Source organism: Lynx rufus, unplaced genomic scaffold (assembly GCF_022079265.1).
Source record: "Lynx rufus isolate CCGP_SWC_20201006 ecotype Redwood Valley unplaced genomic scaffold, mLynRuf1.p SCAF_1, whole genome shotgun sequence".
In the NCBI taxonomy this organism is placed as follows: domain Eukaryota; kingdom Metazoa; phylum Chordata; class Mammalia; order Carnivora; family Felidae; genus Lynx; species Lynx rufus.
Window position 1 is genome coordinate 150896209 of NW_025814823.1, and position 16758 is coordinate 150912966.

At 34.1% G+C, this 16758-nt stretch overlaps 1 protein-coding gene across 2 annotated transcripts in view; it reads right to left on the reverse strand.

Annotated features, from left to right (window-relative positions):
• TMEM161B (transmembrane protein 161B) overlaps nucleotides 1-16758 on the reverse strand; it is a 70856-nt gene that overhangs the window by 29894 nt on the left and 24204 nt on the right. The window contains exons 1-4 of one of the 2 annotated variants that reach the window (XM_047088799.1): nucleotides 9677-9684; nucleotides 6909-6992; nucleotides 4724-4821; nucleotides 555-711 (exon numbers count right to left, since the gene is read on the reverse strand). In XM_047088799.1, coding sequence (XP_046944755.1) covers nucleotides 555-619 — 65 coding nt within the window. In that variant the 5' untranslated portion in view covers nucleotides 620-711; nucleotides 4724-4821; nucleotides 6909-6992; nucleotides 9677-9684. Of the gene's footprint in view, nucleotides 1-554; nucleotides 712-4723; nucleotides 4822-6908; nucleotides 6993-9676; nucleotides 9685-16758 lie in introns of those variants that run through there. The other variant, XM_047088798.1, reaches the window with a different exon arrangement.

The following is a 16758-nucleotide window of genomic DNA, read 5'->3' on the forward strand; positions in this document are numbered from 1 at the left end:
TCCCGAGTAGGCTCTATGCCATCAGCGCGGGGCCCGATGTGGGGCTCAAACCCATAAACTGTGAGCTCATGACCTGAGCTGAAATTGAGAGGCTTAACCAACTGAGCCACCCAGGCACCCCTATAAATAATATTTTCAGGGGCATCACTAAAACTGACTACTGATTTGATAGAACAGTTACTTCCTTACTGTTTTGGGAGAAGGAAGGGGGAGAATGATACAATAATCTAAAATTAGAAAAACACCATTATCCCATAATATTTAAACATATGGAAGAAAATATCAGAATATCTAAAACAGGGTAAAGTGGCTCCTCTGTGCCATAAGATTCACATGAGAAAGCAAAGGAAAGGTACTGGCATCTTTTCTTATATTTCACTTTTTAAACTACCTCTACTTTGGAAAATTTTTTCTATTAAATATAGAGGATTTCAACAAAGAAAAATTCTCTAATAATCTAAAAGTTTTTTCAAATTAGAGATGAGGTCTAATTGTGTTAGCTGCACAAGACGAACAAATATATAAGTAAATATTAGTGATGTTTTGAAGGATACATTGCAAAAGATAAAACAAGCAGGCACCAGACTAAGCTGATATTCATTTCCTGTGTGGGCTTCATAAAGTTGTAGTAGACTTCAGTTACTAGATACACAAGTGTAGCAGCCACTGTGAAGTCCACCAGCCACTGGTATTCTGGAAAGTAATGCAATGCTGAAAAATAAAAGTTAAAAAAAAAGTTTACTTAAACTTTCGTAAGTAGCTAAGGAGGATTTATCTATAATAACTTTAATCATGCTAAACTTTATTCAATCTGTTGATATGCAATGTTAAGGTTTGCAAAAAGGAGAATCTAAAAATGCAGAAAACAGACCAAGAATGCTGACATCCAAAATTAAATTTTAATACCTCATAAATTAAATAATTTTTAAAACCTAAAATGATTATCAAAAATGATTTAAACTATTAAAAACATGATTGCAAAATGAGCTGGTATTTTCTTAGCTGAGTAGCTGTTTTTTTACAGAAATTAAAAAGCTTTTTTTTTTTTTAAAGAATCTCAAGGATGATACTTTAAATTCAGGATTTAACTTGGTATACAGTCCTACAGACTTATGTACATTTTTCATTTCTATGAAGGAAGAGGTAAACTTTGTTACAGTTATTAACTGTACTAAAGGAGGATTAATAATTTTGAGTTACTACAGATTGAAATAATATACTTTTTATTCCCTCTTGTGCTCCTGCAAGAAAAGCTGATGAAATGCCTGTCAATTTTCCCTAACACCATACCCCTTCAACAAAGGGTTTACATTAAAATTAGCATTCTCTAATAATAAATGATTTTATCTTTTTCATCTCAGATATTCTTGTTTACTTCTGCCAGAGTAGAGTCCAAAATATCAACATCATTTTGTAGAAGCCCTCCTGAAAATGTGCAAATAAATCATATACATAAACATCAATTCCTACGTTCCCACTGGTACATAATAAAATGATCTACGCTGCTTTAGAAAAATTTTAGTTATAAACTGTAATATCTGAGGATATTTTAAAATCACACACTCACAGAAAAAGTATTTTGAAAATAAAATACCAGACTCAAAGTAAGACTTATTTACAATATCAAAACAAACCAACCAGACTTACATCTCTGTGAGACAGCAAAAATTCCAAATCCTTCTACGACTGGGTCAATTTTTTATTTGCTTCAAGTTATTATGGGTGTGTTAGCTTTTTTGTGTGTGAAAGATGTAATAGCCTAGGAACAACAGTCTGATTTACCCTCAAGCAGTTGAGGGATTCTTACCCTCTAGCCACCTCTCTTCCCCACTACAATCATCCTTTTGAATAACCTTCCAGAAGGAGGACAGGGAAATGGGTAGAACAGATAGACAAATATCCATTTATTTAAAGGCTTTCAATTTTTATTAATAACAGGTGAAGTAAGTGTTCCACATCTTCATGCCCGCTCACATTCACAGAAGCTTCCTCCAGAGAACTCTCACAGCAAACAGCCAAGTGACTTTTCAAATACTCTTATACGCTTTAAGAGGTTCTTGTAATAGAGCTAATACAAATTGAGACAGACATTCAGGATACTTACTGGGATACCAATAATATATACATTCAAAAAAAAGTACAAATTATACACATGCTTGGCTACATATTTAACCCAAGTATTATATTTGTTTTGTATTCAATAATATACATATGTGTCTTTTAATAGGCTATTAGAATCAAAAGAAAATTTATAGTTCATCAAGCCTAGTAGTTTGTGTTAAGCTTGTGAATATACCTTAAATACAGGCAGAAAATTCTCTACTTTTACCTAAACACACATACACAGCATGCATTCACAAATGATTACGTAAATATAAACATAAGTAAAATCTCTCTCCATTATTTTGCTCTTGAAATTATGTGACCACTTGTTAAACTAATATCATTTGCAGTTAGTTTCAAAACTGTACAAATGAAACAAAATATTGAATAAGCTATGTTCTAAAGACATAATTTAAATCTTTGTAAGTTCGTTAAAATAGCCTAGTTCTCACTGACTGTCTCTACCACATTTGGTGTGTAACCCTGGCCAAATTATTTGAGTTCGAGTCCTTGCACCTCCCCCCAAAAAAAGGTCGATAATCGTTACATACCCTATAGAATTACAAGAATGTTAATACAAGGAAAGCACTTACAACAATGCCTGACAAGTCCTCAGTTGAAGCTATTATTAAAGTTAGTAAGTTGATAATTACTCATTTAATATTAGTTATTAGTAAAAATTACAAAAATATGTACTAGAAATCAGGGAGAATGTATAAATATATATATATATATTCTTGTATTTACACATCTGTGAACATTTTATACAAGCACACATATAAAATTAGTAAAAGAAATGCGACAACCAATCAAAAAGTCAAAGTGCTTTTAAATGTTTTAAATTTTGCATGAAAAATAATTAAAAAGAAAAAAAGTGGATGACATAACCAGTCGAAAACCAGTATGACAACTGATTTATACCGTTCCTCACGGACATTTTTTGGGTTCTAGGACACTCTTCCCAGATATATATATATATATATACATACATATATATATATATATATATATATATATATATATACACATATACATATACATATATATGTGTGTGTATGTAAAATATATATATATTATGGTGTGTGTATATATATATGTGTGTGTGTATATAAATATATATATGTGTGTGTGTGTGTGTATGTAAAATATTTGTAAATATAGAATCAACTTTCAAATATCTTGAAGTCATTCTGTATCAATAAATAATTCTATATGAGATGCTACATGAATCTCTTAAGGCTTTTCTGGGGTGGTTATGATTTATACATTACCAAAATTATTCCTTTTAATATGTTATTTTTATCCCTCAGTTATCATGTAAACCATTAGTTCTCAAAACTGGTCAAAAACAAGAGTCACTAAGAGCATTTTAACAAATACAAATTCAATTCCCAGAACTCACTCTAGATTTACTGGATCTCCGGAGGTAGATATGAAGAATCTTTATTTTATTTTTTTTAATTTATTTTTTTAATGTTTATTTATTTTTGAGACAGAGAGAGACAGAGCACGAACGGGGGAGGGTCAGAGAGAGAGGGAGACACAGAGTCTGAAGCAGGCTCCAGGCTCTGAGCTGTCAGCACAGAGCCCGATGCGGGGCTCGAACCCACAGACCGTGAGATCATGACCTGAGCCGAAGTCGGAAGCTCAACCGACTGAGCCACGCAGGCGCCCCAAGAATCTTTATTTTTAAGAGCTGTTCAAATGATTCTGATGTACAGCCCCATTTGAAAATCAGTGTTTAATACAGTTCACCTTAGATATCATTCTCTTATACGATTCAAATAATTTCACATAAATTTCACTTTAAATTTAAAATCATCATAGTTACTATGCAATTATAAACACTGATATACAGGAAAAAAAAAACCAAATGACTTATTAGAGATACACAGTGGGTAAAAGCAAATATTGAATTCAAGTTTTTTGATTCCTAATCCAGTCCTAATCCAATGTTTTAACATTACTTATTTTTGAAAAACAGAGCACAAGCAGGGGAGGGGCACAGAGAGAAAGGGAGGCACAGAATCTGAAGCAGGTTCCAAGCTCTGAGCTGTCAGCACAGAGCCTGACGCAGGGCTCAAATCCACAACCGATGAGATCATTCATGACCTAAGCCAAAGTCGGATGCTTAACCAACTGAGCCACCCAGGTGCTCCCCACTTTGTTATTCTAAAACCACTTTCCTTTCTACTAAACATGAGCATAAAGCTGAATCATTCTAGTACAGGTAATTAAATACAAACACACAAATGCATTTCTGTAAGCCACATCATAAAAGGAGCAGAATGGCACATATGGTAAGAAGTCTAGAATTCAAAATAATGAAAACTGACTGTGATCTCGACTAAAACAGAAACTGCATAACAAACATGTAAGTCAGCCTCTTCTGAAAAATGGGAAAAATAATTCTTAGTACAAGTTAGGTGAATAGACAAAGGAATTTAAATGAAGTCATTTTGAGCTTCTAAGTTCTGAAAAAGATTTCGTATTCTGTAAAATGGACTTAATGATTAAAAACTAACCAAAAAAATCTAGCCACAATAGATAAAATGGAAGCACTTTCACTAGCATAGTATAAAATGAGATTTACAAAACACTTTACCAAGATTCCCCTTACCTAAAGTATCCACTTCTGTAACTGACTTTGTTTCTAGATGGAGGTCAATATCCTTTGGAATGGTTAATGGCTTACTTTCAATGTGACCATTATATTTCCTATAAAAATCAGACAAGTGACACAAAAAACAAGTTACCTACACTGTTATCCAAGTGCTTGTATCAACTAATCACAAAAGAGGTTTTAAATTTCACAGTATAAAAAAAAAAGCAGAATTTCTAATATTTCATCAAAAAAGGAGGTAGAATACCCAAAAGCAGTTTTTAAAGGGGTGGGGGACTACGAAACGTAGATGTAAATTATTACGTGAATCATACAGATTACCAGGGTAAGAGGTACTAAATTAGTGACAAAATCTTGATTGCTAGCTTAGCATTTCACTCTATTTCTCTTATTCTCTCTTCTATACATTTAAAGACAATATAACATCTCTTTCTTTAGGTATAAGAGTAAAAGCAAATCTAAAATTAAAGAAATACCATTATCACATAATATTTAAACAAAGGGAAGAAAATCTCAGAAAACCTAAAATAAGGTTAAGTGGCTCTTTTTCTTTTTCTGTTTTAAACATTTGTTATTTATTTTCGAGAGAGAGAGACAGAGCACGAGCAGGAGAGAGGCAGAGAGAGAGGAGACACAGAATCTGAAGCAGGCTCCAGGTTCTGAGCTGTCAGCACAGAGCCCAATGTGGGGTTTGAACTCATGAACCAGGAGATCATGACCTCAGCTGAAGTCGGAAGCTCAACTGACTGAGCCACCTAGGTGCCCCAAAAGTAGCTCTACTATGACATGACACATAAAAACTGTAATCTTTTCTTGTATTTCACTTTGAAACTATTCAACTATTTCTTTAGGTATAAGAGTAAAAACAAATGAAGACAAAACGCACTTCTCTTTGAAATTATACATGTCTACACATAAAGAAACCTGTAGCTATAAACAAGTCAGAGTTGAAGAAATATACTAAGATTTATGTGCATGAGAAATTCAATAATGTGAACACCTAATCTGGAGTTGCTCTGAGAATCACAAATGGGAGAAATAAAAGAATTCTTCAGGTACACATGTGATCATTCCTAAATTTAATTTTTAAAGACAATCACATGTATACAGAAAATAATAAATTTTCAATAGCATTAATTACAATACCAAGACACATTTTTCAATTATTGTGGGAAAACCTCAGTAAAAATATTAATTATGTCAATAAATCAAGCCTTTTCAGAATAATAATAAAGAGAAGGAGGGCTTACACTTAAATATTCAATGATCTTCAAGGTGTATTTGTAATAAGCACAAAAAAGAATGGCAGTAAGATCAGAAAAAAAAGGTCCTTTTTAAAATTTTCAATTTCATGCCAAATAATCATTAATGCTTTAAAAACTCTAGCACCTACAAATGCATTAGCCCAGGTTAATATAATTTTTATGATACACATGAGAAATTTGGTGACAAGTTGTTGTCAATGACATTCTGTAATATATTAGAATCATAGTTTCAGGTCCTAAAATCCTCCTCAGTTGAGGACACTAAGGTCCATATAGAGAGGATAATTATCACGTACTTTTCTTGAGAATTCAATTTAAATAGAGATATAAAATTTTAAAGCTGGAGAGATCCTAGAAAATTACTAAGTTTGGTCCTTCCATTTCACAGATAAGTTTGGTCGTCCATTCAGTGAGGTTTATTAGCAGGCAGTTTTCTTCATAAACTTTAAATGTCAATATAATATGCAGCAACTGAATGGGACCTAAGAAGTTGTACTGTCTACCCCTTTTATTTAAAAACTAATACTGAATAAAAGCAAAACCTGGGGAAAAAAACAAACCACAGGTATCTGTAAATGAGTTACAGGGTAAAGACACGGGCTATGGTTTTCTCCCCAGTCAACCCCCACCAAGTTTTAATATGATGGCTGTACTGTTTTCATAATTTAAACACAAAGAAGAATAAAGTTAACCATTCTTGAGTAAAATATTCGCTTCTGTGCTTATATATTAAATTACTACATATTGGGTTTTTTTAAAGGGTAATTTAAAATTATGTTAGATCATGGATTTTGATCTCAAATGTATTAACTGCACATGGCATAAGCAGTAAATGTTCATTTAACCAAAGTAAAAAAATATGTTTATATCAAATGTGTCAAATATTAACACTTTACAAACTCAACAATATAACTTACCTATCTTTTCTGCTTTTCCCTTTTTGCTGCTTCCCTGCAAGAATTCTTAATTCTTCTTCTGTAGGATGTTGATACCATCTCAAACTAAGAAAAAAAGAATCCTTTTAAATAAAGAAATTAAAATCACCAGAATTATTCATTTATGGTACAAATACTTATTGAGTTTCCTACGTGTGAAGACACTGAAGGGAATTATCAGGTGAAAAACTCTCATCTGAATTAAATACTACTGCTTAAGCCTTAAAAGGGTTTTGATTCAAACCCAGCACTTACCAAGCACTTACTAGATGCCAGACCCTGCAATGCTGTTTGTAGATATATTTCTTAAAACTGACATTGTATTAATATATATTAAGGTTATACAGGCTTACTATTAAAAGTAAACGGAGTGAACTTTGCAGGTAAGAGCACATTAGAATTTCCACCCACCCCTCATTTACATAGAAGTAATTGACAGTTGTCTTAAAAAGAATCCTTTGTCCCCAAAACTACAAGTAGTCTTTACTTTCCTATCCTCCCCTCCTTTACCTGGAGAATTCTGAAACTTTATGTGTTGAAGAATTAGAGTAAAAAGTTGTATTTACAAAACCCTTTAAGTTAGGGTTTAACTAACCAACAACAGGGTGTATTCACCTCCACCATGTAGTTAGAACACCCAAACAAATCACCTACTCCCTCCCAAGCAACCACCTGTTCATTCTCAATTTCCTATCTCACCTGAATTTCCTACCCACTACTTAAATTTGATATTCTAGTTTCATCTTCAATGTGCCCTCACCACATATTATCATTAATTCTGTTCTTTAACTCTTAAAATTTTAACTTCTCTGCTCCCTGTAAGAACTTTAAGTTCAGCACACGTCCCTCTCTAGCTCTATTGGCAACACTCTCTAACTGGTCTCTTTGTCTTGACAGGACACTCTCCTCAGTGCATTTTGGTCCCAACTTTAGTTATCTTTCCATAATGCAAATCTTATTAAGGTAAATGACTGTTTAAATCCTTTATAAGAGTCTTCTCAAGGTAAAACAGTAAGTGCCAGCTAGGCAAAGACTTTGATCAAGGCCCTGTTTTTATAAAGGAGAAACATACACCTAGTATTGCTAAACCTTCCAATTTTTCACTTACAAAAAAATCTACATTTTTAAAGTAAAATGTCTCAATTTAAAAAGTTAGCAAGTGATTTGCTGTTTTTTAAAAACACTGCAAAACTGGCAATTTGAATAATGACTGGATAGTTGATGACGTTAAGAAATTACTGTTAGATTTTTTTAGCTGTAAAGATAGGATTATAGTTATTTTAAAAGCTTATATACTTTAAAGATATACACAGAAATATCTATGAATGAAATAATATTTGCTACAAAGTAATATGTTAGGGGGAGGAGAGATGAAGGGGAAAACAGATGAAACATGTTAACCACCAGCTGTTAATTGTGATATGTACATAGGAGATCATAAAAATCATTACATATTCACTGTATTAGTCTGTCTACTCTTTGTATATGTTTGAAATTTTCCATTAAAGTTAGAATACACACTGTAAGGCTCATATGCGCATAGGATTTGTGACCTCCTATTTCCACAGACTTTGATGATCTGACTACTATCTACTTTACCAGATTCACCTTCAACAACTCCCCCTTGGAACATGACATTCTAGCTAGACTAAGTGACATTTTACTCTACAAATTCTTTCATCCCTTGATGTTTCTGCATATATTCTTGTATCTGCTTATAAATATCAATGCCCCTATCTGGCAAACTTCTAGTTTACCTTTTACTATTTATAAGGCAAGTTGCCCTATGGTGTAAAAAAAGAATGTATCTGGTCATTGTCCCCCATTCTTGGCAAAGAGCTTCAAAAGTCTTTGGAACTTCCTTAGTGATAGGGAATATCTTTGGTATGTTAATTAGAGGACTCCAGGTGGACCTCCAGATAGCCTCAGGATGGTGACTGGTCACCAGAAATACCAACTATATGATTAGAGTGGGGATCCTCAGCCATCTGATCTCCAAGAAGGGGAAGGGGGCTAGAGATTAAGTTCAATCCTGTGGCCAATTATTTAAAGTCATACCTATGTAAAATGGAATTCCAAAACACCTCTGGACACTAGAGCTGAGAGGAGCATCCTGGTTGGTCAACACAATGATGTGCCTGGAGGGTGACATGCCCTGACTCCACAGGGAGGGAATGTAAACTGCACTTCTTCCGAAATCTCTTCCTATATCATCTCTATAATAAAACTGTAATCATAAGTATAGCACTTTCCTGAGTTCTAACTGTTCTAGCAAATTAATGAACCTGAGAGGGGTCATAAAAATGCCCCAATCTGTAGCCAGTAGCCAGTATACAGAAATACGGGTGGCCTGCTGATTCCAAGAACGTGCAGCTGGCATCTGGAAACCTAGGCATTCTTACAGAGAAATTGGTCTTTAACCCATGGAGTCTGTATTAACTCCAGGTAGTGTCAAAATTAAACTGCAGTTGGTAACAGACCAGTTGCATTAAAATGAAATACTCCCCTAACTGAAAGATCCTTAGAGTAAAGATTTTAAGACTTACTTGTTATTGTATACTTCAAAACTAGTACAGTTACTGGCATATAGTAAGTGCTCAAAAAGGATCACTGAACCAAAATTAATTCAGTTCTCCCCTTAAAGGTTTTAAAATAAAATATATCCCAACCAAAAAGTCACTAAACTCTAATTAACATGGGTGAGGAGGCACTTCCTGAAATTTCGATTTAAGTCCAGAATTTTAACTTACAGTCGATTCTCGTTATTCGCGGTAGTTATGTTCTATAAAGTCGCCGCGAACACTGAACATTGCTCCTAGGGGAAATACAGGGTTAGGTTCCTGCGAGCCTCTGGTCACAACATTTTCATCAACCAATAAATACAAAACCTTGTTTTATGTGTGTTTAAGTTTAAAGACACCTTATTTAATATATACTGTTGATTCATTAACATTAAATTCACAGCCAATAGCACTGTAATTCACACCTGAACAAAGCTTATTTAATAACTATAATCATAAGTATAGTATTTTCCTGAGTTCTGTGAATATTTCTAATGCATTTTCTCCATAAGGCCCATCATAGCCCTCTTATGCCTCGAAACACTAGACAACCCCTCAACACCATGTTTGGAGGCTATTTTAAATAGTGAAATTAACAAAAAGCTAAAGCTAAAATGTGAACAACATGGTATTAAACAGACCACAAAAAGCACACTTGTTTATAATATGAAAAGTGAAACAAGGCCTCAACTGGGAACGTGGGCATTGGGCCACTCAAATATTTTGCCAATCTGGATATGTCTATGAATGATCTTGAAAGCACCACCAGTATGAATTTGGGGGGTTACAAATGAACTTCAGCAAGTAAGCAAATAACAAATACACAATCCATGAATGATAAAGATTGAGTGCATAACATTGAGAAGATCACTTATGCAATAATTCATTTATAAAGACTGAAATTAGTTGTTTGGCACTGAGGAATAATTGCTAATTATTACTAATCTGTAAAAGAACTCTTAGTATAGGAAAACTTAAATTACTTTCAGAATGCTATAATAATGAAATATTTTAAGATCCTTAACATTTTCTAGGACTCATTTTCTTTTTAAATATACTCAAGCTTGTTTAATCTCATTACTGGACAAATGGGTCATCTTCATCAGTAAAAATTATTGTTCAAAGCTGGAACCTTAGGCTGCTGGGTGCTCTTAGGGCCACTTCTGTATGTATCTATCCATCCATCCATCCATCCATCAGACACTTATGGAGTCCCCTATGGTCAAGTACTCTGCTGAGCAATGGAGATGTAATCACATACAATAAAGTCCCTGCTTTCTTGGTGCTTGTATTCTAGTTGGGGCAGAATTTAACCAAGTAAAAAATGACCAAAAAAACCCGCCACAAGTTGGATACTATATAAAACAACCTAACAAATGGTGAGAATGAGAGAGAAAAGCCTTAGGTTGTAGGTTACAAAGATCTCTCTGAGATGACATTTACCCAGCAACCTAAAGGATGAGAAGAATGGAGGGGAATGGCACTGAGGAAGAGAAGAGCATGTCCAAAAGCACAAAGGCATGAAAGAACACAGAAGGCTGCAGTAACCAAAAGGCCAAAGAGACGGCTACACCACATGCAAGGAGAAACATATGAGGGAGGCGGAAGAGATAAAAAGGGATCAGATCATGCACATCCTCCTGGGCCACAGTATGGAGTTTAGATTTTATGCTAAAATAATAGTCTCAAAACAGGATAGAGAAATAACTTCATTTACATTTTAAGATCTTTTTTGCTGCTCTGTGAATTATATGGAGGCAAGGAGAGAAGGAAATATATTTTGGACACTGAATCAACAGTGATAGACTAAAAGTAGGAAGTGGAAAAAAAAACAATGAAGGATATCTACCTTTCTGATTTAAGGAAGATGGTGGTACATTTTCTCAGATGGAGTAGAACAGGAAGAATTATGAATCTGAACATGCTTGAGTTTTTAAGTACCTATGAAATATCAAGTGAAAACATCAAGAGGAAAACTGTACTTTCGAATCTAGAGCTCAGAGATAACCTGGGGTCATTACACAATTGTGGTATTTATGGAATCAATAATATCACCTAAGGGGAAGATAACACATGGCAGAAAACTAAACAGTTATTAAGGAAGTGAGAAGTAGAGTTCATGAAGACAATGCATGTAACAAATTTGGCTATAACAGAAAACAGGGAAATAGGCCAAAACTAAGAAATGGACACGGGAAAGGCTTTGTTTTTTAAGACAGAAGACAGAGGCAGGGCTGTAACTCTTCTTTATTTGTAGTTGCTGTTACTTTTAATAAGAGATCTTTAAAAAAAAAAAAAAAGAAGCATGTGTATGGGTGTGTGTGCTAACAGGAATAATTCCCAATGGAAGTGAAGCAATTTACGACAGGGAAGAAAGGAAATGGCCAAAGGAGCAGTCTAGGTAAAAGACGGAAAGGGGTACAGAGCACAAATGTAGGAATTGGGGCCTGACAGACAGGACACCTCTTCCATGGGCCAAAATTAAAATATACAAACATTCTTTACAAATATAGAGGGGCTGCACAGGTAACTAGGGTTGTGGGTTTGGTGATGAGAAAATGAGTGCAGAGCTCTGGCTTCAAGAGCTGAAGCTGAGGCAGGCATGCATACTATTTGAGGAGTGAGGATGTGGGTTGAAAAGCTGTCAGAGAAGTGGAGCATACAAAGACAGCCAGGCAGCATGGAGTAGCCACCTAAGATCTGAAAATTCCAAGTAAAATCTAGAAGTACAGCTGCACAGTTTTCCTCAACAGTCAGTGCTTCGTACACAGTTGGATTCCATACCATATGGTTCCCTTGTACTATACTTTAGCTCTGGTCTCAGTTTTTAGTCTTGTCTTTTGCTATTAGTTGGTATGTCTATCTCAGCAAAATGACTCGCAATCTGCTTGTAACTGCTGCACCATGCCTTTCTAATATGGGCTTGGAAGACAGATATAAAAGCTAATTAGCTTTAGATTCTATGTAGCAGTTAATAAGAATGGTTACAAAAATACAATTAGAGAAAAATGCTTTGCGTTAATGTTCTAAAATTGCACATACAATATAATCACAACCATGAGAGGAAAATATGAATAGAAAAGATTAGAAGGAAATACAACAAAATGTACACAGTGATTGTCTTTAGCTGATGAGAATACAGTCCATTACCTCTTATTTTCCCTTTTTATCAATTTATTACCTTTTTCTATATCACACGCATTACTGTGTTTGAAAGACGAGGAAAAACTTTAAAAAATAAAAGGTATTAAGAGGATCTCACTAAAAACTGAACTTCTTACATTTAAGTTAAATGTATTAATCTCACTGTATTTTATGACATTTACCTTGGCTACTGAGTGGCTTTTTTTTCACTTACGTTCACTTCACAAATCTGCGTGTCATTCAAATTGTCAGTAGTGTCTCAGAAATTAAAGCCAACCTAGGGTTACACTCCACTGAATCACTGAAATATTTTTTAATAATTTTCTTGTAAATCTCTTACATAACATACTAACAGGCCATTATCTTTCTTACTGAAGTTCAACAGCACTGAAAAAATATGTATCAGAAAATGTATGTATATATACATTTATATATGTATAAAATATATTGATGTAGACTCCTTAAAAATTTTAAACAGCAATGTAATTTAAAGCAAACCACTTCAAAATTTTTCAGAAGTAAAAATTTCAGAAATTTGAAATGAAAATCTAAACAAGAATACAGAAAAACTTAGTACTGAGAGCAAGCTAAAAAAGTTTTAATACATAATCAATACAAAACTCTATTTCAAAACACAGGTCATATAGACACTTTCAGTCTTCATTCTAAATCCCAATAATTTCGACAAGTGAGAAAAAACAAACTTAAGAGAAAACAAATACTGCTTAAAACCTAGAAGACCTTTCAGCACAAGTAGCTAAAATATCGTTTGTCATACACACACACACACACACACACACACACATTATCTTGTTATTTACTGGAAATTTTAATAGGACAGCATGGCATTCTGGAACTGGAAGTTAAGATGACTAAGGCAAGGAGAGAGCAAGGGCTCAGGCATTCCACAAGGGTAGTAGCTGACTGTTTACACCTTTCCCTTAGGTCATAGGTCCCACCTACTGTGCATTTGAATAGTAGGTTTCTCTCACCAAAGGGAACTTGTAGATTCTTGGATCAGGCAACATGCAAAAGAGAACAGGCAAAAAGAATTAGAGCAACTGAATATGAAGGTGTTGGTACACTGTGCTCTTTACCCAATACAGGATCAGACAAAATCAGAGTAAATCCAACCATAATGTATTTTCAATGAGGGACACATGACAGGAAGTAGCAAACCAAAGTGAGAGCCTCCGGAGATAAAGAGGTAGAAGAATGCATAAGGTTTGAGCTAAACAATCAGGGAAATGGAAAGCAGATTCAGCAAGGAAGCTATTGCAGGGAAAAAAAAAAAAAAAAGCAAAATCCTACTTCCTCATGCAAAACCCACTATTCAAATGTACAAAGAATGTAACCTATCACTTACCTCTCCAAGAAAAGAGGGGCCAAGCAAACTTCAAAACAGAAAGGAACTTTAATTACAATAGAAAGTAGAGAATACTATGGCTACAATACAGTGGTATGCTGGACACGATAAAGAACATCTTCAAATGATCTGAAGGACGGTTAAAAGTGTTCCTTATGTTAGGGAAAAGCAGCTCAGACAAACCAACTTCCGATGATTTTTCCTCCCTTTGTGAAGAGAGGGGGTAATAGAGCAGTCTGAGAGCACTAGACTGTTCACCGTCGGGTTTTCAAAGTTAATAATACATGCTCACAGGTTACAGGCAGAAGAGATTTTATTACTTAAGTTCTTGTTAAAGCAGAATCCCTTCAACAAAATCTGATAGTCATATAAAAAGGCATGTAAAAAAAAAAGGAGAAAAACATTTCTCAGAAGAAAAATATTTTTTCTATTAAAAAACCCTGGAAGAATGGAATACAAAATATTTATAATTTAGTAATGTGGGACAAATTTAATTTCAAATAATGAGGTAAGAAGTATAATTTGAATAGATGATATTTCTTAAACTCTACTTTGTACTTAGCATGTCTGTGGTAATCAAAATCAATGGTGAGATACCTTTTAATTTAGAATAAAAGGTGGCTACGCAGTCACAGAAAAGCCAGAAGAATACACTAAGTGAAGAGAAACCATACACTAACTACATATAACCTGTAGGATTAGCTTATAAAAGGCTAAGTATCACTAGGAACAAAAGGTAGAAAAAAAATCTTAAAAAATTACTCTGTAAACTGCCAAAAGAAGTCACAACAATTGTAGAAAAGTTCACCTCCACCAAATTCCAACTCTGTTCAAGTATGTCAGTTCCAGGACAAGGTCTGGAGTTGATGAGCGCCATAAATCAAATAAAGACTATATTGTGAACTGAACTGAACTTCAGGATAAGAAGCTTAGATCTGTTTCATTTTTCAGTATGTGACTGTGAGTAGTTAAATGAGTTTTCTCATTCGTAAACACATTATCACCTACTGCAGAGAAGGACTAGACCCTCACCAATCTTGCTTTTACTTCCTAGGTACAATGAAAACTACATTCCCAGACACACTTGCCCTTTGGCCTTAATTAGTCACAGGGCCCCAGCCTATGGAATGTGGACAGAAATGATATATCGACTTCTAAGTGTGACCTCTTGCATCTCCTGAAAGATCCATAGCCTATTCCCTTTATTTGCCAACAGATACAACATCGAACAGAAGATTCCAAGGTATCAGGAGGAATACAAGGGCCACAAGACAGAAGAAGCCTAGAGTCCCTAAGTCACCACTGGAAAGACAGCTGAATCTTTAAATACCATTTTGTCAAGAATCTACCTTAAGAGCTGCCCAACAAACCCTTTCTAACTCTCCCATAAGACCCTGATTCCTGCCTGAGGAAACAGAATCAGAAACTTTCATTAGGTTCAGACAATGAGATTCTGAGGTCATAACATACCCCAGTGCATCTCCTCTCCTAACTAATTCACAGTGTACAGATCCAAACAGCATAAGAGAAATAAAACTTTTGATCAGTATGAAGTTTTATAACATTGTAAAGGTAATTTAATGGCATTAAACAAGGCTAAAGACTACGCAGTTATTTTTTAAAAAACTAGAGATCTACAATACTAACAGCAATATATGTTATTTAACAAGAGCTAGAAAATTAGTGTTTTTCTAATATTAAAAATCAACAGGCCAGTAATTTATAAAGTAAAAATTGTTTATTGCTTCAATTGTTTATTTACTTCTTTAAGTAAATGGGAGGCTTACTCTTTAAATCAACATAATAAAATCCAATGGCACTTTAAACCCTCCATTCCAAAAAGACACAGATTGATGAGAGATGGACATAAATTAAGTTATATGATACAAAAAGACAGGCCATAACTTTTAAGGCAAATATGAATATTTATTTACAATATGAAGATACAATACTAGTGGGACAAATATTAGAACGATATATACAGAACCTAAAAACAACTCTCTTCTGTCAGACTCACGATTAACCTTTCATGGTATCTACACAGCTATTCATTTGAATAGTTCTATTCAGTTGTTCCATTCAGTACAGTCACTCCCAAGCCTTCCTACACTATTCATAATTTTAAGAGTCTTCATGAGCCTTTCCCCTCAAATTCTTTTAAGCATGTTACAGATGATAAAGAATGCCCTCAGATCTTTCTCTTTAACTCAACAGCATCATATGGTTTAAAATGCAAACTGTCATTTCTGATCAATATTTCTACATAAGCAATTCACAAGGGATTTTACATTTTACCAATATTAAAACAGCATAATTTCATATCATTAAAGGTTGGTGAAACACTAATTATCCCAAAAGGATAAAATCAATGATCTTATTGAACACAGTTAGGCAACAACATTAAGCGATTTAACTTCATGACCTAAAAATTCCAGGATTAACATTAAAAAAAGATAAATCTTACACACACACACACACACACACACACACACACACACACCAAAAAAAAAAAAAAAACAAAAAAAAACAACGGAGGAAATGAAACAAGGAGTAACTATTTCTAGAAAATTCTGATTGCTATAGTTGGAACCTGATTTAGAATTAGAGACAGTGTTAATTAACACTACAGTTAATCGGTTTACAAAAGCAAATCAAGATTACAAAAAATTATCAACTTCATATTTATTTTTAAATGCTGAACTCTCCCTCAAATCTGCAGTATGTGTATTTACAAAACATGTAGTATGTATATTTACATCCA